Raw genomic sequence first — 23,158 nt, 5'->3', positions numbered from 1 at the left:
ATCACTTTGTCATCTAATCTTAAATCAGTCAGACTTTGCTTTAGTCACTTTATGAAGTGTGTACATCCCCCACGATGAATCCTTATGCCCCAAATATTACATTTTCTCCAGATTAAAAAGTGGTAGACATCTCCTGTTGTTGAACACTGACCTGCTTCAGCTGAGCGACATCTTGTTACAGTAAATATCACTTCAACAGCAGATGCATGCAGAACAGAAGAGTGTGTTTTCACAAAATATTCTATTCTATTTGTCCACAGGGCTTATACAAAAGATGTCACTGGGTTCAGTTGCTCTATAGTGGATGACCATATGTACCGTAAACATGTAGGGAATTTTCTCTTTGACCGAAATGATTGTGTGATTTGATTATTCTTTGGTAACTGTGTGTTGTTTGTGACTCATGTCTAAGCGTATGTCCCGGCTTGAGGGTGCCATTGTTTTCTGCAGAGTTATCATCTTGCTCCTGCTCACCTTGTGCTGCTCATCTGTGACTGCAGTAGCCAGAGAAAGATGCAAAGATGCACGCACAAGGATGCAGTAAACAATAGTTTCTCAGGTCAGAGTGGGGAAATTAAAGCAACAGGCATCCTCAGACCAAAAACAAGGAAGCGCAGTAACATAACGCTGAGCCTGAGCTGCTTTTGAAAGGACATAGCATGGAGCAGCCCTGTCTGGAACTGTGCCACGTAAAACACCATGTGTCACTTTGTTGCCAACTGCACACATTCTGGTGCCCGCCAGGCCAGCGGCCATACCAGCACCCGTTTGTGCAACCGCACCATACCCTGCCTTTCCTAAGTGCGCTTTGCTTCTTTGCACTGCAGCTGTTGTGCAATCACACACTGGGCTGCTCTTTGATTTCACTTCAGTGCTGAGACGATTGAGGCAGGCAAGACCAGGCATATCAGCTATGTGACTGAAAAATGGTAACAGGAGACAAGAATATAAAAGAAGACACACTGGTTGTGGCAGTGGCAGTCTTGATGAAGAGTGGGTGGTAGATTAATGTTCCTGGCAGGCTCCATTTTGTTAATTTCTAAACATTCCTGTTTCATATTGAAGGTGTTTGAATTGAGGATAATTTTCTATTGAAAAAAAAAGCTTTTAAGTGCGCTCTCATTCATAATGGGTTCTTTTGTGAGTCCTACCTACAGTAAATAGTAATTGAATTCCTCTTTGGGTATTTCTATGAAATCGTTCTTGCTCACTTTGTACAACATGCTGGAAGACACAGATGCTGGATGTTGCCATTGATTGGGTGTGCCGACAGTATAGTGTATGTGTGGAAGTAGGTGCGTGCATGTTTTTTGTTGGCTTTGGCAAGCTGAAATATATTTTCCAACTTAAGATCCTGTCGTCAAACCTTCTTTCTCAACCCACCCCTTCCCTTCATTACTCCTGTATCCATCTCTCTTTTTATTTTTTTCACTTCCTTCTCATTTGTTTCAGTTTTTTCTTTCATTGCTGCTACATTTGTCTGGACTTGAGCTCCTGTCAAAATATATTGCCATTCTACATCTGAAAATGAAAACATGTATTGTCATGTATTGTTTAGTTAAGAACATTATAATAGAGTTTAAATCTTTCATAAAGAGAAACCCAGCACATGTAATGTCTGCAAACAAGGTCCAGGCATTTATCTTCTTTGGTATTGGTGCATTTTTTCTCCGGCTTCACTTTCTATAGAACTGTAATACCACCGTTTAATACCACTACTCTTACAATATAAATAGCTAAAAACCACTGTCTCTTTTATGCAAGCATGATCTTAACCCTCACTGCACATCCTCTTTCACCACATCAGACCAGCTGTCAACAACTTCATATTGAACAAGAACCACACATATTTGGTGTTTTGTGCTTTTTTGTTATCTGTTTATCTTATTTATTAATTCCATCCTGGATAGACAGTCTTGTCAGATTAGAGACATGGCCCTAATGCAGTCCAAGTGTAGCAAGGATGCATGCAATATGAATTAGCCCTTTAGTATAGAGATAAAAGATCTTGGTCCCAGCTGTAACAGGAGACATGTCAGACATTCCCTGCCAAGTGTCTAGAGGTAAGGGGAGCGGCGCTCCCAACCCTTTTTCTGGTACATAAAACTGACTTGTATTTGTAATGTCTCTGCATGTCTGGGTGGCAGAGCCATTACAGAAAGCATCCAATGCGTCTCCTGAGGGGTCTGTACTTAAGACGTTCAATCACTTTCCCATCTGACAGATTTTTATGGCTTGAGTTTAAATTTTTTCTCCTTGTTTGAATTGTGTTGATGTAAATTATACGATGAAGGAAAGAGTTAAAGGCCCTGTGTGGTTTTGCTGTATTTTGCTACCTGTTGAGTCACTACTGCCCAGCTAGCACTTCATTTAGATTATATACAAAAAAGAAATGGTCAAGATGTTAATGTTGGATATGCATTTTAGTTTTTGGACCTTTGTGTCCCTTTATCTTCCTTTCTTCACTGCAGAAATGTAGTAATATCTGAGACACCCTGTTCTCGCTCACTGACAAACTCCCAAATAGGCTGCATCATTTATACATTTTATCCTGATAACATTGCTTTTAAGAGTGAAAACACAAAGCCATAACAAAGTCCAGAAGGAACCAATCCATCGCCGATTGAATAACTGCCTTGGCTTTCTTCCTGCGCAGAATCAGATTCTGTCTCATGTTTTGAGATGGCTTTCAGTTCAATTGCAGCGCAGAAGTAAAAAAGATTACGCCAACCAGAGGTAAATTATCAACATTTATCATAAATTAGGGGGACATGTTTTAGAACTCTGCACCATAGACGGGCCAATTGAACATGTATTTCATTACACAGTTCAGCGTTTGGTGCTGGGTTGTGAGGTGCAGCGCGGGGCTAGGAGTCAGTGTGAGCGCTGTTCTGTTTGCTGCATATGCACGGGTGCCTCAAGAGGAAAAGAAACTGTGCAGTAGGGACCTCTCTTTTCATTTTTACGATTTTCCTAGAATCCTTTGGAGAGCGTGGAAAGACATGTTTATGAAGGTTTCCAGATGGTCCTGCCTGCACCCCCAGCTTTTCGTTTCAGTTCTCGGGCCATGAAGGATTAATCAAAGTCAGCGGCAAGGGCTGATGGCTAAACACTGTGGCTTTTGCTAACCGAGAGGAAACCCCTCTTCAACTCCAACTCAGATTCAGCCCCAGGGCTACAGGGCCGAGGAAAGTTGAAACCCAAGGTTAAAAAAACCAAGCGAACTTAACTAATCCCTGGCCACATAAGTGAAAATAAACAAACTCTGTTTAGCAGAGCCGCTGATCTCCTCCATGGGTTAAAGGAATTTGTGTCCGACATCCAGCCAGGAAAGCAGAGTCAACCTTGACAGAAACACCTTAACTCTTGTCCCCTTTGTGATGTGGGGGATTGTGCTGCGTGATATGTATGGATTCTCTGTTAAAGACTTTAATGGAGTTTGATATCATTCTGGCCATGACTTAAATCCTTTCGCGGTGATTGAATGCATTCGCACTGCGAGGCAAGACGAGTATGAAACACAGAGATTAAGGTCTAAGGTTTCTCTTTAATCAACCATTTTTAGCCTCACCATTACCGTCTCGCCTCATGGGGATGCAGATGAAAGGTACTGTCTGTGGAAAGAGGATGACAACCAATAAAGAAACACAAAAGGGGAGTAAGAACAAAAACTGCTAATTTCCAAATAAGACAAAGCTATTTTAGTTAACAGTGCTGCCCACTGTTATCCGTCCCTTAATTGTCACTTCAAAACACTATTTAGAGGAAACAATCCTTCAGTTGACAGGACTAACTGGAGCAGGTGGAACAGAAGAGATCAAGTAGGACAGACAGAATTTGTGTCTTGATTGCTTCGTGAAATAAATTGTTTGAATTACACAGTGTGTATGTGTGTGTGTGTGTGTGTGTGTGTGTGTGGGTGCATGACAGTGCAATGTACTGTCTTTGTTGGACACATGCTGGAATCACTGCCACATTAACCCGGCTGAACAGCTGCTCTACGTGGCAATGATTCACTACACATGTTATTATACCAACTGTCAACAGGAATTGCTGTGCTCTGTTCACAGCAGCCTCACCGTATGATCACAAATGAGTCCAACGCCGTTCACATACAATAACTTGCTTCGGATAAAACAAACCAACACAGACCACATACAGTCAAACACAGATTGAGAAAAGACATAAACTTAAACTGCGAGTCTTTCAGAGGTCGCAGTCAGTGATTATGGAATATATATATATATGTAACCCTCAGAAACAACAAAGTTGTCCTACGGTGGTCGTGATATGTTGAAAACAAAAAGGCTAGCTATTGTTTCAGTCTCTAACATTGTTGTAAAACTGCAGATATGTTATGTTCAGTTGGAGACAGTTGGAGTTATTGAGGAAATGTATTTCCATAAAGGCTTGCCAAAAGTTATCTTGTGAGCCACACTGTACAATAACTTAAATAGTATTTTTCATCCCCACCACACGTCCCTACATGAGATGCTCCTCTGTTGTTTGTATTTGTATCTCTAACCCTGTTAATAAATTTGAAGGCCTTGTCGTTAGTTTTAATCTGGAGTAAACATGTGGTGCAACCTGAGTAAACACTGTTGGCTGAGCCAGATCACTGGGTACAGGGTCTGCATGTACCTTTCCTTGTATGGGTTTTCTCATAAGTGACGACCGGCGATTTCTGTGGTAATTATGTGATTCTTCTCATTTTCTGGTTTGTCATGTTAAAGTGCAATCAGACTCAAATCAAGGGGCCAAACAAAACGCTCAGGGTCACTACAACTTTTGCTATTTGTGAAAACATCAAAGGGGGAAGAGAGAGTGAGAAAGCATTTTGTGTTGAATTTCAAGTTTTCACTTCTACGTAACATGCACAATGTTTTTCAGTCAGTAAATGGCTTTTCAATTCATTGTACAGTAATATTGTTTCTGGATAAGGATTTTGATACAGAATGTTGTTCTTTGTTATTGCAAAACATAACTTGTTGAAGGAACACATCATTTACATCATATATGCCAGACGGGCACTTGGATAGTGCATAATCCAATCAACAATGGACAACTCACAAATCTAAGATTTGGCATCGTGAGTCCCTAATGTGGTTAAGCTTATGGCACCAAAAGCACTTTGGTTACATTTAGGGAAAGCTTGTGTATTTGGTTGCTGCTACATCTCATGGAAACACATTCATATGTTTTTTAAATGACCTGCTGATACACGTGCTAAAGTTCATGCTACTTACAGTATTTACTATGAAGACATGAAGACACTGGCTGCAGTACCAGACTCTCATACAGAAAGTCCATGGCATCTCAGGGTCGTCAACATTTTACTGCTGCTCAGCAGGTTTTTACATACTATTGTCAAGTTTTACAGGTTTATTAGAAAACCTGAAGACGGTGCACCCGTGTGATTTATAGATGCTCTGTGCATCAGTTTAGTTGCAGTTCCCTCGCTTTCGCCTCCAGCTGTTTGAATCAAAGAAGCCAAACTTTGACCTTTAAACTTGACATAATAATCTGAATCATTGCATCTCCACTTGTTGATATTTTCTGTTGCCTTCAAGTTTTCAGTGATTTTGTGCTCTTAGACAAACTGAAACAGAACTGTTCCTCACTCCTCTGTGCTACAACAGTGTGTCTGCTATGGGGAGTAATTGGAGGACACAAAGGAAAGAAGGGAGAATGGCAGAGAAAAGGAGAAGAGAAGAAAAAGATTTGGACACTTTCTGTGTTGTGTCCAAGATTGGATGTCAGTTGGTGACTGCAGGCAAATGGATTGTTTTTTTTGGGTCACGCGCCAACTAAAGCTAGTTGCAGCAGTTAGTTGAATGTTTCTAAGTTGTGGGGAAAATGGTACAAATATCCGATCCTGTATTGATGTGCAGACCAACATGTCATCATCCAAATACAAACTCAAGTCTTTCTTTACAGTGATGGAGAGTGACACGATTGTTTTGCAAAATTAAGTTGAGAAAATGTCACCACAAATGCATTTTATAATCACTGAGCTCCACCGATGTCTTTCTCTGGACACTGAATTATCTGAGAGTATTCTACCTTAATGTGGTTCTGGATCATTCTAATCCCAAATGTCATGCAAATGCAAATCTGGCCAACGGAGTACAGTGGGTGGCCCGCTGACTATTTTAATGTTACTATAGAGATCGATGCCCAAGGAACCGCTGTGTACAAAGGAACCTGTGACCTTAAAACAGACAAAAGTATAAGTTGCAGCTGGTTAGAATATATTTGGAGTTCAAAGAGCAAAAGCATTAGATCATGTAGCCTAGTAGTCAAAGTCATTTTGGGGCAACAATCACTTAAACTAAAATGCATTCTCAAAAAGAACCACATCACAGAAGTTACCTTTTTGACTAAAAATGATGAGAACCAGTAAAACGGTGAGTACAGAGAACCAGATTTGGTGTGACCAGGAGCCAAATAAACCTGTCCAGGGTTCAAACATCAGCCTTGACCCTTTCTGTGTGAAGTTTACATGTTCTCCAACTCCCTGTGTGGGTTTTCTCCGGGTCGTCTGTTTTTCACCCACAGTCCTCCCACATGTAAACCAGGTGAACTGTGATGATGTGTGAGCATGTTAGCCCGCCCCTGCAGAGGACTGATGATCTGTCCAGGACGTTCCCCTCCCTTTCACCAGTGCATTCTGGGACGGGCCACTGCCCCAGATAGGGATCAACGCAGTTTGTTTCGCTGCCTTTTGTGTAGCGTGTTTTACAGTTGAAGACTGCTCAAGGCTTCTATTTTGAGCGTAGGAGGTTGTTTTTACAATGTTTTCAGGTTCCTTCCTCCCAACAGCTTTGTCTGATCTTTTTTTACGAGGCGTTTTTACACGCCAGCACTCCGAGTGAGAGGTCAGGTGTGACGATGAGGTAGTTATGATTAACTGGTAGACTTGGAAATGTTTTCGGAACATTTCTTGAGGTGACAGTGGATGAGTGCTGTGTTATGTTGAAAAGATTGAAACGTCTTTAGGGAACTTTAGCAGAAGAATAACATGACAGCTTATGACTTACTTGTATCATAACAAATATAACACCTTTTTAACTCCAACAACAAAAGGTCAGAAATAAATCACAAGTCATCCGATTAAACCAGCTGCAGATTTATTTATTTATTTTCTTTGGATGGATGTTCGTAATAGGAAACCTGCATGTCTGCCAGAGCATAAGAACCACCTCAATACATGCCAACGGAAACACCCAGAGGAAGTTGACATCTTTTTTTGGTATTATAGGTAATTTAATAAGACATGACGTTTCTAATTTTAGTTTTAATATTGTGTTTGGATTATGCAAAGCGCTGACTCATACCGGCAAGTGAAGCTCACACGGGTGTCATCTGTTTGCTTTGTTATGCTAAATAGCATGGGAATTAACCTCTGTTGTTTTAGCTAAACCAGGAGTGTGCTTGTGAGCAAGGCAGAGCGCACTTCTCCAACCAGCGGAGAGAGTCGAACCGACTTCTTCAAGCGTGTAACAAATGAGAGCTGTGAAATCTATTCAGAGCCAATGGCCCAGCTGAGTGAAATCCTACTGCAAATGTCTTGTCACGACATTCTGCATGACACGAGCGTCAAGCTGCCGAAGCCGATGTAATTGTAAAGGTCTTGCAATCTGCTTCATTCCCGCCAACACCTTCTGCTAAGGTGCTAATAGCGCACACAGTTGCAATAATGTGTCGACATCTGACATACGGAGCACACTCCTCCCTCCTCAAGCCCAATCCTGCCACTGCGCACCTCTCTCAGCACTCCCCTCCCTTCAGATGTCCCTGCTTTGGTCCCGATAAGCAGACTTCATCCCAAACATATTATATCTATTCAGGCGGGGGGGATTAAGTGCAGATACATGACATTTAGGGCCATTCCAAGGACCTGAGTCAACGTGTAAACAACTCCTACGCTATTTCAGGGAAATATTTATCTCTCCTCATAGAACTTCTTGAGATAGTGTCAACATTGCTTAGAGGCACAATTACATTTGTGGATGGAAAACTAAGAGTTCTTCTGGAAATACAAGTGTATAATATGAGTAAAGCGGGGAATACTTGTAGAGATGCAAGACTATCATACTGATAAAAATAACAAGCGAGTTCATATTAAAGGAAAATCCTGTGTGTGATCGTGTATCATGATGCCTCTATATTTTCTTCCTAAAATCATCATCATTTAGAAAGTAAAATTGACAAAACAAAGATGAATTCAACAATCATGTGGTTTTTTTTCTGTTTTTTCTCAGTAACCACAACGCCATCTCCAGGCTCAGGCCACGCCAGAAGATGCAACGACACAGAGAAGGCCTACTGTGTGAATGGCGGCGACTGTTACTTCATACATGGTATAAATCAGCTCTCCTGCAAGTAAGTTACCTCCTTTTGCTTTTGTATTCGCCTCGATAATTTAACTTTCAATGTCAACCTTTCTTCCTTTGTGCCGCGGTCTTAACGAGAACTCCTTTCGTGATGTTTTCGCTCTAGTAATACTCCTAACCTCACATTTATTTTATCCTGCTGTTTATTTTCCTGATAGCACTTGATTTCCGCTCTTCTTTCTTTTCAGCAGCAGCAGCAACACATCACAGGAAAATGCTGCCAGTCTGCCTAACTACCCACCTGTTGTGTATTTTAACACTAATAATGGAGTGAGGCGGTGGTGTGCTCATCCTTTTAAGTCATGTTTAGTGTACAGGAGGGCTGCCCATGAAAAGCCTTTTTAAAATGTCACGAGTTTAGAGAGCAAATATTTATGCTTGTTAGAGGCCCCCAGTGAGGTAAATAGAATCATTGCTTACATTTGAGGTCCTTGGCAGAAGGGATCAAGACCCGTGTGTAAAGTGCACTGAAGCAACCTTGTATCTCTGCTTTTCAGGAAATAACAGGTTGACATCATCACTTTTTTTAACTTTGAGATTTACATTTCAGTTTGGATTAGACTCGAGGTGAAGAGACATTATTTGGCACAATCTTCAGGAGGAGTTTAAAATCAACAGTTTTTTAGAGTAAAGTGTGTCGCGATGCGTTGATTCAATCAGTATTTATCTCTTAGAAATTTTGATAATCAATCTATCATTTAAGTCAGTTTTAAAACAAAAGTTCCAAACAAAACCCCTGTTTTCCTTAGTCTTCCATTATATTACACTTAATATCTTTGCGTTTTGGACTATAGGTGGAACAAAACAATCTATTTGAATATGTCAACTTGTGCTTTTGGTAATTGTGATTGACATTCTTAGATATTTTATGACATTTTACAGACCAAAAGATATCACTTAGTTCAGACAATAATTGTCAGATGAACTTATAACACAAAATATGCACATTATCTCTCGTCATGGTCGTCATAGATTCCGTTGCTTGTTCTGTTCCACCATATGTCATGATAGCATAAGTCCTCTGGCTGGTTTGATATAGAACTGAAACACTGGCGAGGCTTCTGTGCCCAGTTGGCCCAAGGAAGAATGCTCGACAAGCAATGAGGACAATGGCTGTAACAGCCGTTCAATACGCTGTGTACAAATTGGAGGCAGCAATAACTCAATTGCTGCAGCTAATTCACTCATGGCCGGGGCATGGGTCCAGAAAAGTTGGATAATGCAGTGAAGGCCTGCAGGGATTTGTTGCCCCAAAGCCATCTCATTCAATATAGGCCAGGCTTCAGTGGGTATTACTCACTGGCTAAACAAGTCCTGCAGACAGCCAGCCCTACTTTAATGCCCTGCTCCTTCACTTTGAAGTATACATTTTGTTTTAGGGAGACGTCGGGTTAATACACGACCCAAAGGAAGTAACTCACTCACATGTTTTCTGATGATTTCCTTCTCGGTTATGACTTGTAAAAAAGGAATTTAGCCTCATTTGAACATATCAATCATAAAAATAAAAAAAAGTAATTGTCATTTTCACAAAAAGCATAAACATAAGAATGTCTTAACATTTAGTAAAATCTTTTTTAGTGCAGCAGAATCCTCAACGAGGTGCATTGGGAACTTTAGACAGATTACCTCTGTCTGGGACTTGAGAGAGCAATGGGTTGTGTAACTCTACTGTATATACAGTATGTAGAATATAACTATAGGTCCTGCTTCGCGTCTCCTAACACATGGTAAAACCTTCAGGTTTTTCCCTCCTAAATGTTTATTTGTGATCAAAGAATAATAAATAATGACAGTGACTTACTTGAAACTAAAGATAAAAGAGGGCTAATAGAGTTTGCAGCTGCACCACTGCGGGCATGTGCACGCTCATCTGATTTTTAAATGATGCAGTGACAGTTTATTTCTTTCATCTTTCAGCCAAGTTTCCTTGGTCTAGGTGGTGCTATCCCCCCAGTTAAACACCATCGCTCAGGATGAGTAATTTAATGCTGAATGTTATGGTGCTCCTGGGAGGCGTTGTGTGAAACCAGTAAATCACGAGCAATGACCTTTGTTGGACTGGTGGTCTAGTTGTGAATGTGAGTGGAATGTCGGTGCCCCTAAAAGACCAACTGCCCATCCTAATGGGATTATAATAAGGAAATATGGTTTGGCTCAACGCACTTGATGGTGCCGATACAGTAGTCTGTGTGCAGCTACAAAAATACATACAAACTACAGGTCACAACATTTTTTCTTGACTCTGATTTATATCTCAAACCACATTTAAAGAGAGCTGTCCAGTCATGTTTTCCCTTTAAAGAGATCTCCATAATGAAATTGCTGTTCTAGAACTGTAAATTCAGGATTTTATTTCTTCTTGATTTGACCACTTTACCTCCCTGTCCTTTGGTATCGGCCAGGTTATGAACACATACCAGGCTCTCAACAGGCACCAGCAGAAGAAAGCATATTCGGTTTTCTAGGTTTGAGTTATTAATCATATAGCAGTGTATTGTTTATTTACAGATACCTTGAACTTACTTCTTCATATATACTAATGATCATTTCTCTCATTCCCCAAAATACAGACTGAGCTCTATATATTACTTTTTATATATATCATTTGAAACCTGTTTTTGTAAACATGCCTTTTGTTTACTTTTTTATTTTTACACATCATTTTTTTGATCGTTATATTTTGAAGTATACTGTGGGTCACTTTGAGGAGCAGTTTTTTGTTTCTATTGCTTTTCTTTTCCCATTTAAAAAAAAATGTCTGGACGGTAAAAAAGTTTATTGGTTGTTAATAATGTATTAATTCATTTTTAATTGAAATATGATCGTTTGTCCACATTCATCACTGGAGTTGGATCGTCTTTGGAAGTGACAAAGTTTCTTGCTGTATCCATATGGCTTCATGACCTTCACCATTATGTTTGAAAGGATTTAAACCCATAATATTTACAGTGCACATCATTTCCTGTGTTTTCTCTTTTCATAACACTTGTCTGCTCCTTCCCAGATGTCCGGATGGATACTTCGGCCCACGATGCTTACAGACTGAACCACTGCGGTTGTACATGCCCAATCCTTTCAAAAGTATGTCCACTTGATATGAGCAGCTGAGAACAGAGACACAGTTGTCACTGGATTACCTCTGTGGACTCCTGCTGCACCCCCCCAGTTCTCGTCCTCTTTCTCCTCCTCTTTCTCCTTCTCAGGTCAACACGCATTGAGCTGTGCACTACACCATGTACACGGTGGTGTCATCCATGGGAACACTCTGCTTCTGCTGTCTGTAGTGGTGCTGTTGTTCTAATTCTCTCTCTCTCTCTCCCTCCCTCCCTCCCTCCCTCCTTCCCTCCCTCTTCACTTTTTCTTACGCATACTCTTCTTTTCACTCCACCCTTGCCTTCCCTCTCTTTCTGTTTTCTTTCTCTTTCTCACTCACCCACCACCCTCCTCCTCCCTCTCTTTTTGTGGCTTTGTTTCTTTCCATCAGGTGTCCAAATGACTTTACTGGTGATCGCTGTCAAACCTACGTTATGGCCAGTTTCTACCGTATGTCAATTTCCTCTTCTGTCACTCTGTCAGACTGTCTTTGTGCCATGCGTGCATGCTGGGTGTAGAGAGATTGCATTCATTTCCTGTTATTACCTAATAGTGTAGTAGCGTCTGTGACTTTCCAATGACTCATTCACAAGTTAGCATAGTTTCGTACAGTCTGTTATTGTGTTTGGTCTGCATGTGATATTGTGTGCCCTTTAACTCGCAGTGTGTTGCATGCACACTCTCAGAATACGAGCTGATGGTTAGCTTGATGGCAACAAGTAGGCGGCTGAATTTAGGTGCTCTGTCTGTGGAAGTTGATTGGCACAAAGTCAGCTGCATGTAACAACACAGTCAAATGGCAAAACACTAAAACCCTAGCTGTATCTTACCAACTAATGATGCTTGTTCATGCAATCAGCCGCAAACACAAGCATGTCCAATCCTATTGGAGCTGATAGAGAGATGGGTCTGATCAATTAGCATTAAGTAATAGGCATGTCAAATGACTGAATGACTGAAGTGGTGCACTGATAAATAACTGTTTGTTGGGGGCCAACAATATAAGTCATGTAGGATTTCTCCATAAATATAGTAGTGTGAAAATGTGACGCCTTTTAATGGGCATCTATGACTATGTAGGTCCTACAATAGCCAGCATGACAAAATTCCACTCATTCTTGATTGATATGAGTTCATCTTAAACATCAAAGTGAAAAAAAAAAACATCATGTTGGTGTTCTTGCTCAGTGGTTCAGTTTATACAAGTAGAATATACATGCACAAACATGCACACAGACATGTCTTGTTCACTTTCTAATCAGCCGCATAACTTCCTTAAAGACCTCAGTTTCATAAACACCAGCGAATTCTGCAAATTGCGTTTGGTGCTAACTTTGCTTCAGAAGTACAGCAACAAAATGGTGCTCTCACAGCAGATGACCTCAGCAACGAGTTCATGTGCTGCACTAGAGTGCCGTGTCAAAAAGAGTTTTGCCTGGGGTAAGAGAAGCCAACCCCGCACCCGTCCACACGGCAACATCAGAAAACACATCCATCAACTGTACAATTATACAACGATTAGATGAAGCTTTGTGGAGAACTACGGCTTGTTGATCTTCCCATCCACTATTACCTGTTAGCTGATTATATCTCAGGTAGCTTGGACTCTCTGAAGGAAGCATATACAGCACCAGGTTAGAGATACTGTATGGTAATAATATATAATTAAATACAAAGCCTACTTACTGCATATTTGTCAGAGTCATGTCTTTGCAAGCACATGTGGGTCCCATTCGATGTAACATTACAGTTGAATAACTAACTGCATCTGCTTTTGGAGTTGCCTGATGTTGCCGACAGAGTCTCATCCCTGTAGTCTGACTTGTAGAGCTCACACATACTGTTTGTTGTATGTTGGCTCAGAGTACAATGCGAAAACCCCCTTCTTAACTGCAAGTCATTTTATCTCACATTAAGTCGTAATGCACTGTGCTGAAAGTACTTGTTTTTTTTGGCAGAGCAGACAGTGCTGTGTGGGAGCGACACAGTTTTCTGCATTCTGTCTAACTTCAGTGCAGCTGTGCGACTGCATCAAGGACATTTATTTCCAGTTCTCATCCAGCCACATGAACACAGAACAGGCTTTGATTACTTAGTTTACATGTGTATGTGTTCAAATCAATAAACGGACTATTTGTAGGCTTAGATGGATTAGATTAGATGAAGTATGTTTTCTTTAGTGTATAATCACCTGAAAATAAGAATCGTTGTTTTTTGTCACTCTAGAATGAGCCATTCCTAACTACATGGAGAGCAGGTCCTCTTCACGTAATCGTCCGCCATGTTTCTACAGTAGCCCAGAACGGACAAACCAAACGCTGGCTCTAGATAGGGCCAATTGCGTTTTCATGTCTTTGCGTCCGCCAAAGTAGTTCTCCTATACGACTGGCACACAGGAGAAGTTTCAGTTGGTTGCAATTTGCAAACTAACCGGTCAACACATGCTCACTCCTAACTAGTCAAATATCGACGCTCGGTCAACGGCCCTAAGCTTCAAATTATGATGCTCCACGCACCTACATTCTATTAAAAAGATTTGAAAGAACAGAGTGAAAACCATCAGATCTAATGTAATGTCCTCTGTCCATGATTAAACTATCATCTATCAAGAACGTGCATGTAATGTTGTATTTTAGGCATCACCGCTTATATTAAAGGTTGTAATTTGAAATAGAAAAGCCTCCACTCCAGTCCAAGTGTATGATGTAATATCATCTCATTGGTTCAAAAATACACTTCCACGTTAGAAATCAGGTTTCTGAAAGCCACATTCAGACATGATAGATGTGATGGCTGTAGGCTTTAAAGTGAGCTTTACTTTTTGGAAAACTACAGTCGTTAATAGCCTCTCACATACTTCACATTTTCTACTCGGTTAAGGAGAATAAATCACATATTCTCTCAAAGAGCAGGCACACATGCACACACATCCATGTACTTAAAGACCCACCTCCTGGAGGGGCGCCTCCCATCCCCAGGTGATACCAAAGAGAAGGAGGATGGCTTCTGCTCCTCAGCCATAAGGGCTTGGCTTTACAAGAGCATGTTGTCACAAGAACAGCTGGGACTTACTTCAACTCAAGTAAAGAGAGTGAGCTGCCAGAGATATGGACTCAGCTGGTTGGTGTAGCCTCCCTTTGGTCTCACTCTGCCACATGATGTAAAGTCTATCAAAATGCTTCTTATTCTGGGTGATTATACCGATACTGTACAAATACACTCCTTTTAACTTGCCTGTTCATGTGATGGGTGTGTTCAGGAACTGACAGTGTAGCATTCCTAGAAAGCGGAAAACTGAAATCACAGGTAATCTCAGCAGATGACGCATATTTTCCCCATACATAATGATTGTGGCTTTGCGCCCAACGTCTCCTATTCCCATTAGGAGATTTACTTTAGTTATGTGATGAAATAGCACTTTTAAAACGTGAAACCTCGTTAAAAAATCACTTGCAAAATAAAGTGAAATAAGGAGAAAGAAACAATACCAAGGGACTGAGTTGAGACGTACAGTAGATAGAAACTGCTCACAAGAGGAACATCCAGAGCCAAACTCAAGAAATGTAGTTATTATTTATATTATATTCATAATTTAAATTTGAGTAGTGTAGCCATGTAGTTTTGTGTAGTGTGGTTTGAAGTGTGTGTTGCATGCTGTGAGTGTGTTCTCGTCTTTACTGACCACTGACAAGTGTTTGTTGTCTCAGTTGCCGTAATGCCTATTTTTGTTTGCTCCACTTTATGTTAGAAGGTGCCACTCTCTCTTAACCTGGTCTTTTGTTTCTTTTTGTTTTTCTTCCAACTGTCAACCCTCTGCAATGGCAGAGCATCTTGGGATTGAATTTATGGGTATGGAACAATCCGTTTTTCCTCTCAGGCCTAGCATAGCTACTAAATAGATGTCCTTCGTTTTGACTTGCTCCGGTTCCGTCTGTGGTGTGAACTGTTAATCATATCATCACTCGATTAACCAATCAATCTCTCAGCCGATCGTACCATAACTCATTATAATGACAAACCGTCAGCCGATGCAACTGATCCTCATCAATCATTATTAACATGGATGTCATCACCTGCACCTCTCATACATGTGCAATGGAAAAGTAGAACTATTAACAGAGTTTCCCTCTCACTCACTGTAGAATACTTTCCTTTTTGGACTGATTTTTGGTTTCTCATTCCGTCTGTAACAAGCATTATGTATCATGTTTGTAGCTACTTGATGTCTTTTCTCAATCTTCAACTCTATCCGATCCTTTTAGTCTCATGCCTTGTAGTCTTTTCCTTTTGATATGCCATCTCTTTTCTTTTTGTTTGTGTGTGATTTCGTTTCTTGCATCACCCCGTCGTTAGCATAGCAAAATGTAACTTTGAATTGTGAAATACAATACCTATGTTCCTGGCTAGAATTAGCCTTCAAGGAGTAGATGCTGTGATGTGAGCATGCAATGCTGTATTTAGAACCTAAACTCATGTTGTCTTCTATCTGCCGCTATTTCCATCCTCCTTCATTGTTAGCTCTTGTTTCCTGCTACCTTTTCCAGAAAAGTGCTTTAGTGGTTGAGAGTGTAGAATAAATGCTAAAGGGCGTCATTTCACAGGTCGTGTAATTATACGAGTACATTTTAGTACTGGACCACATTGTGTTGTCATACCAGCAGTAACACCATTTCTGAATATTATTTATTTACTGTGTTAGAAACAAAAGTCTCTCTCAACCTCACACAAGCTCTTCTCTGGTAAAGGAAAAAAAGCTTCAGTCAAGATTTCTCTAATTTCATATTTAATATTTCATGGAAAAATCACTTGCATCATAAATTACTGTAATATAAGATCTAATTACTGTGCTTACTGAATGCCTGAGCAGATGAAGACTTCTATACGTAAATGAGAATCAAGATCATGTCATGACATTTCTATATCACGTGTACATTTTGGTACTATACTGCACAGTTTGCAGGTTCTACTGGTCATCCGTTAGGGCCCAAAACTTTTATAGTATAGTATGTCATTTGAAATGACTTCATTTTTTAGAGTATACAGTTGCTTAATAGATTAGTCTAACTCTTGCTGAGCCCCTGCCCTCAGCCACACTGCAGTCCGCAACAGTTTCTGTTGTATTTGTGATTATTAGCGAGGAAAGGTTAGACTGTGTAGAGAGTTGTCAGAGAAGGGACGATGAAGCTTCATACTGCTCCGCATTATTAAAAGAAAAGATGCAGATTTACAAAAAAAAAAAGTGGGAACCTGCACCTTTAAGAAACTAATGTTTTTTTCCCCTGTTATTTCTCTCACTGTGTGCATGTAATGTGTGTGTGTGTGTGTGTGTGTGTGTGTGTGTGTGTGTGTTTGTGTGTGTGCATTTGTGGGTGTGATGTTGACAGAGGCAGAGGAACTCTACCAGAAAAGAGTCCTGACAATCACGGGTATTTGTGTGGCTCTGTTGGTGGTGGGCATCGTGTGTGTCGTTGCCTACTGTAAAACCAAGTAAGTCCTGCTGATAAATGAATCGGCTCTTGTCGCATTTCCTTTCAGATTTCTACCATCACCTGCATTTTATTAGGAAAAAACTGTATACTCAAGCTGCTGCTGCACTGTTTGCAGTGCCTGTAATACGCAGCGTAGGTGGGAATAATAGATTAGTGTGTTTACTGTTTTAAAATGTATCCTTTTGATATAGTTAGATGTAGTTTTTAATAGTTATTCTAGTTGTTACTTCAAGTAAAAAAAACACCATGTTAAATCAATACTTAAGGCATCTAAACAAAAAAACGTGAGAGAGAATGACTGAGATTTGCTCAACAGGAAACAAAGAAAGAAGATGCACAATCATCTGCGACAAAACATGTGTCCAGAACATCCCAATCGTAACCTTGCTAACGGACCCAATCACCCAGGACCAGGCCCAGAGGAAATCCCAATGGTAGACGTGAGTTTCTGAAAAGATTCCTAACGTTATTAAAGTAAACGCACACAGATGTACACCAAATGGTTTCATGCTCAGTTATATAATCAAAGCTTTTTTTTTCCACCTTTTTTTTTTCCATCTGCCAAATGCATTTTTCCCGACACAGTACATATCAAAGAATGTCCCTGCAACTGAGCGAGTCATACGGCATGCAACGGAGGGCTCGTTCCCTGCCAGCCATACCTCTTCCAGATCTCACAACTCTTCCACACGAGCCCATTCATCAACTCACAGGTAAGCATGCACCATACAGTCCTTGTGTTTGCCCTCGTGCCTACCTCAAATTCAGCACTATCCTTTTATATGAATACACAATCGCACACAGAAGACACACTTCATTTTTTTTAAAAGGATGGAAAAAAAAAAAAGAATCACACTGGGACATGCTGGGGTGTGTGCGTCTTAACACCTTTCTTTATTTTTCAGACAAGAGGAACGGACATGGAGCCTGGAACATTCTGACAGCATCCTCTCTGACTCGCCAGGAATGATGTCATCATCCGTGGGGACCAGTAAATGCAGCAGTCCTGCGTGCATGGAGGCACGGGCCCGGCGCGCTGCAAACTGTGGCTATTCTGACCCCCATCGGCCGGGCCTGCAGTACGGAGAATCCTTTGACTCGCTGGGAGACTCTCCGCACAGCGACAGGTGGGAAACAGGCCTGTGAGGTCGATATGGCACTGGGTTTGTCGTGAACATTTTGAGAATCCTCTAGAGGCCAGTTAGGGCACTCTGAGGAACTCAGTGGAAACTGACACACAGCAGATGATGAAATACTCTCAGGTAGGCAAGAGTGAAAGACGGTACTTCTTTCAATGGGAACTCATACAGTTACTAAAACATTATCCCATGGCCAGTTTGCAATTCTGATTGGTTAGCGTTTCCTTTCATGTTCCTGAAGGAACAATGTGACATTTTGGGAAATACACTTATTTTCCATGTTGTCCAGAATTTGTTTTATCTCTGCATCACAGAAAAAGGTCAGTATGAGTTTATTCCAGCTTAGCACAGAGAGTAGAAGCAAGAAGAAGCAGTTAGTTAGTCTGCCAGAAGTGAGGAAATATGTCTTTCAACCACCCTATATCTATCCTGAGGCTATTTCCATACTGAAGCCACAGAGATATCAATCTTCTCACCTGGGCAAGATCGCAAACAAGCACATTTCCCAAAAGGTTGGAATGCTCCTTCAACACAAACTAGAACATGTCAGCTCAAACACAATTGATTCACTCTAAATAATGTGCTTTCAGGTCTTCAGGCTCTCTCCTTTAGTAGTAGTTAATGACACCCATGGAAAATGGCCCAGTTAGGTAGAGGAAGTCTGTCTTTGTTGACCCTGTAATTGAAGACCCTTTGTTTAAGGTTTGAAAAAACATGCTAAAGGTTGCTATACATGAGGTCGCCATGCCCTTTCCTCTCGTATAGCTTATAAACAGGCCCTCATTGTATGTCTTCCTTCATGGAACTTCAATCATGCTCAACATCAGCCAATCCATTTCAGTTGGGTCACCATTAAAAAAGGTACCATTCAATGGAGACTGAACAATAGGCTAGAAGAAAAAGTGTCCACAAAGTAGACATCCTTTATGAGATTGCTTTTTAACAAACAGAGAAGTGGTCACATTCTCAGACGAGTGGGAAGTTTGAGGTATTTAAACCCTTGCACAAGGTTGTCGTACATACCAAACAATTGATTGAGCAAATGCAAAGCCCAGGTATCCTCTATTTAAATGTGTCAAAGGTGCACTGGTCGCAGGTATAAAGCCGCCTTTCCTTCTCACGAATAAAAAGCGGTAATAAAAACCAATCATGGTCAAATGCATAAAACCTCCAGTCATTAAGAAGCATTCACTGGATCAGTGTGCATAGTGACCTCAGATCATCTGCAGCAAAGGTGCAACTGGATGAGCCAACTGGTACCTTAACAAGGTTCCACTAGCTATGCAGTTTTAGGTACACAACATTCAGGCCAGCCAGAGGCACACTTGGGACCAGATGTAGACCTTAAACACCTAACACATTAACCAATGCTGCAAAATACTTACTTGAGTTGTTTAATTTGCATATCAGCACATAGCAGCTTCAGTCATGCCTTAACAACTGAGCCAAAATGAAAGTAATGGAGCAAGGAGTTCCACAAACAGAGCCTTGGCCAATGAGTTGTTGTGCAGAGCCAGATTGCATAACCAACATGCCCTTCGAGTCATTCCAGGTAACAAGCGCCTCTTCCATCACGGTGACTGCTTCAGCTGAATCAGCAGTGCTGTGGGAATGTCTCAGGCTTGTGTCTCACACGAGGCAATGAACAGTCGATACAAACATTGTCATCCACAGTCAGTGATATGTGAATTAGGAGTTGCTTTTCAAGCGTGTTGACATTCACGTTCAGTTGGTTATGATTAACCAACTAGTAAGACTGTCAGTCTTGTAAGTAAGTAGTACGTCTGAGATTGGTTTTCTACTCGGAGACACAAGTCGGGCGGATCTGGTTGAAGTTTGGAAACGATGTTTAAGTCAAGCCTGATGTTGCCTTACACATATAAGAATGATCCCAGTCACTTCCACACAGTGAGGCATACATTTTTAATTCAATACTGGTATCGGATTGATACTCTGTATCAGCCGATACGTAAAGCTCCAGTATTGGTACCGGGACTGAAAAAGTTTGATTGGCGCATCTCTAGTTTTTAGAGTTAGAGTCATTAGGGGGTTCTGCATCTTCAAGAAACTCCACATTGACTTCGGCATTCAGCCATGGTGCCCACATGGTCATGGCACATATTTGAACAAAGCTGACAACCACAGTACCAATGAGTGAATTGAAAAATGATACAGAGGATTCAAGAGGTTGCACCATACTATTATTGAATAGCTGACTGCTTATTGTGCAGAGTTACGGAGCTGGTTATGGTATTGAAGGGGATTTGGAATTGTATGGTCTGCATGGTGATCAACCGTTACACTAACTTGCTAAAAAACACACACAGTGGGTAAAATGCATGCTTCAAACTATTCCGAATATAAATAAAAGACCAGTGAAGTAAAGTGTTAATCTGCTTTCCAAGTAAAAGCCAGACTTGAAAGGTGTTATAAAGTAGGACACCGGGTTGGCTAGGTGATCTTGTTGGGCAGGTTGGTCCAGAGCCTAGGGGTGCAGAGGAAAACAGTTCACTCACAAACAATCTTTAGACTTAAAGCAGCCAAAACAGCTGCTCCACCGCTGACTTAAACTGATTGAGCGGCTCAGATATAAACAGGTTGTCGTCGAAAAACTGCTGCAAATTTTTTAGCATTCAAAACTTTAATCTTTTGTAAAGATAATCTGTTATGTCTAATTCATGTCTGAATTCTGAATCACTTTTGCAAATCATCAGCATCAACCAATAGGCCCCTATGTTTCATAAGACCCAAGGATATTAACAATAGAGGGGGATCCAGAATAGATCCCTGGGGGATGCCACATTACAGAGATTTACGTTCTGCAGACAGGAAGAAATCAGCAGTACCGGCACGCATTTTCCCCGAGTCATTTTTTTACCTTTCCGCCTGTGAAAGAACTTCTCAAAAAATAATTTGTATGTGAATGGTTAGGAAAGATTTTAAAAAGTAGTGCCAATATTCCCAGTGTGAAAACTACCTTACAGCAGTTCAACTAAAGGGCAAATCCAAGTTAACTCTATGTATGGAAAATACTTTTTTCCTTTGAATATTTTAGTGCTCATTTACAGCTTGCTAGTAGCTTTGCACTTAAGGTGCAATGTTCATTCTCACTTCTGTTCTTTGCTTTTCCTTGCTTAACTATTTACTCTTCTCTGTATTTCCTGCAGATACGTGTCAGCTCTGACAACACCAGCCCACCTCTCCCCAGTGGATTTCCATTATTCATTGCCCTCGCAGGTGCCTACCTTCCAGATCACATCCCCCAATACCAGCCATGCCATGTCTCTCCCTCCTGCTGTCCACAACCCTTACCCTCTTGAGGATGACCAGCCGCTGCTGCGCCGCTACCAGGTGCCCCTACACGATGCCCAGTGCCAGGAGCCCTACCGGCAGCAGCGTCGTACCTATCTAAATGACAGCAGGGGCAGCCTGCCCTCCAGCCCGTACCGGCTGGCTAAAGAAGAAGACTATGAGACCACCCAGGAGTATCTCTCCTCTCGGGAACAACCAAAGAGAAGTGGGTCCAGTGGAACTGGTAGCCGGCGCTGGCGGAGATCCAGACTGAATGGCCATGTGGCCCCACGTGGATATGAGGCATCCCGGGACTATGGCTCTCGAAGCTGCCTAACAGATAGTGAGTCAGAGGAGGACGGGGAGAGCACGCCCTTCCTCAGTATGCAGAACATGAATGCCGAGCCCTCCACCATCTACAGGCCGGTGGACAGTCGGACTTCTCACTCGTCGGGGCGGCACAGTGGGCATGGAAACATGCATACAAGACTTACACACTCACGCTCCAAACCGGACAATACACCCCATTAAAGAGTGAAAATGAACCAACAAAAATCAATATAGTATAGACCTGCATCTATAAGAAATATTTTTATTTTATATAACTGACAGATATTCTAAACAAATGAAATATTTATTTTCATTTTAGCAAACGTTGTCTACTAGTTAACAGCAAAGACTTTTTTATAGGGAAAACTCTATTTATATGTACATTTTGATTTACAGCATAAAAAGATGTGCCAGTTTTTTCACAACGTAAAAAAATAGAGTAATATTGTGGTGCCTTTTGCTGTATGCCGATGCCAGAGGGCCAGTGGAGGTTTTTGTAGCCTTTCTTATATGGACGCCTCATTTTTTATACACGTTTATGTTTTTTTCCTCTCTGGTTTCCTGTTTTACTTTCTTTCCAAGTTGCATTCTTTGAGGAGTCTAGCCCAACTGGAACATAACCCCTTCCATGTCACGCAATATAAACCACTTCAACATAAAGTGTATGTTTACATTAATATGATTTGCCTGTAGGGTTTATGATTTGGGATCTGATAGATACAATGTAGATCCTTTTTGCCCTCTGACTAATGTCTACAGAGAGAAAAGGAGAGAGAGAGAGAGAGCTTGTATGGTTGTGTATGTGTGTGTAAATGCCAGTGTGTGTGTGTAGGTGTGAAAGCACATGTCAGTTTGCTTGCATGTATTTGTGATCGTTAGATGAATTTCATTGTTTGTTGTGGTGACATCAAGCGTGTGGGTCTACTGGTGTCTCACCAAAGCTGACAGAAGAGTGTGGCAGATGTTCACTGAATAGTGCTTTATCAGAACAGTGACCCCCAGTGTAGGTGGACAGATAAGGCTGCTGTATGGTTGTGTGTTATGCAGCTCATTGCTTGATGTGTTTAAAGCTGTTTTGCCCGTTCCCCAGCCTAGTTAAGTCCCCTTTTATTTCCCAGCAGGTTTTCCCTCATGTTAGTCTGTTATGAGGCCAACAAACACTGAGCCGCCTGGCACAGGGTGACGCCTGCCATCAGAGGTGATGGCAAAACAAAAAAGATTGCATCTGTTTCCACTCAACTCAGCCCCTAGTCCCATGCCTCGTCATCCTTCTGTGTCCATTCTGTTTTTGTGGCTTGTGCTAAAGGCCACACAGTGTCTCAGGATTACCACACGCCCCCCCCCTCCAATCCCCCTCCTCTCTCTCTACCCCCTCCACCTTAAACCCTGTTCACCCTCCTCCTCAACTTAAGGTCTA

General features: G+C 41.3%; 1 protein-coding gene across 2 annotated transcripts in view; it reads left to right on the top strand.

Annotated features, from left to right (window-relative positions):
* nrg2a (neuregulin 2a) overlaps nucleotides 1–22,121 on the top strand; it is a 65,765-nt gene extending 43,644 nt beyond the window's left edge. The window contains exons 4-11 of one of the 2 annotated variants that reach the window (XM_076102118.1): nucleotides 8,265–8,385; nucleotides 11,884–11,942; nucleotides 15,318–15,341; nucleotides 16,877–16,979; nucleotides 17,298–17,421; nucleotides 17,567–17,694; nucleotides 17,887–18,108; nucleotides 21,288–22,121. In XM_076102118.1, coding sequence (XP_075958233.1) covers nucleotides 8,265–8,385; nucleotides 11,884–11,942; nucleotides 15,318–15,341; nucleotides 16,877–16,979; nucleotides 17,298–17,421; nucleotides 17,567–17,694; nucleotides 17,887–18,108; nucleotides 21,288–21,942 — 1,436 coding nt within the window. In that variant the 3' untranslated portion in view covers nucleotides 21,943–22,121. Of the gene's footprint in view, nucleotides 1–8,264; nucleotides 8,386–11,403; nucleotides 11,481–11,883; nucleotides 11,943–15,317; nucleotides 15,342–16,876; nucleotides 16,980–17,297; nucleotides 17,422–17,566; nucleotides 17,695–17,886; nucleotides 18,109–21,287 lie in introns of both variants that reach the window. The other variant, XM_076102119.1, reaches the window with a different exon arrangement.
* Nucleotides 22,122–23,158: the final 1,037 nt, after the last annotated feature.

Source organism: Anarhichas minor, unplaced genomic scaffold, assembly GCF_050575085.1.
Source record: "Anarhichas minor isolate MPS153535 unplaced genomic scaffold, ASM5057508v1 ptg000027l, whole genome shotgun sequence".
NCBI lineage: Eukaryota > Metazoa > Chordata > Actinopteri > Perciformes > Anarhichadidae > Anarhichas > Anarhichas minor.
This window is presented reverse-complemented; position numbering and strand designations above follow the sequence as displayed.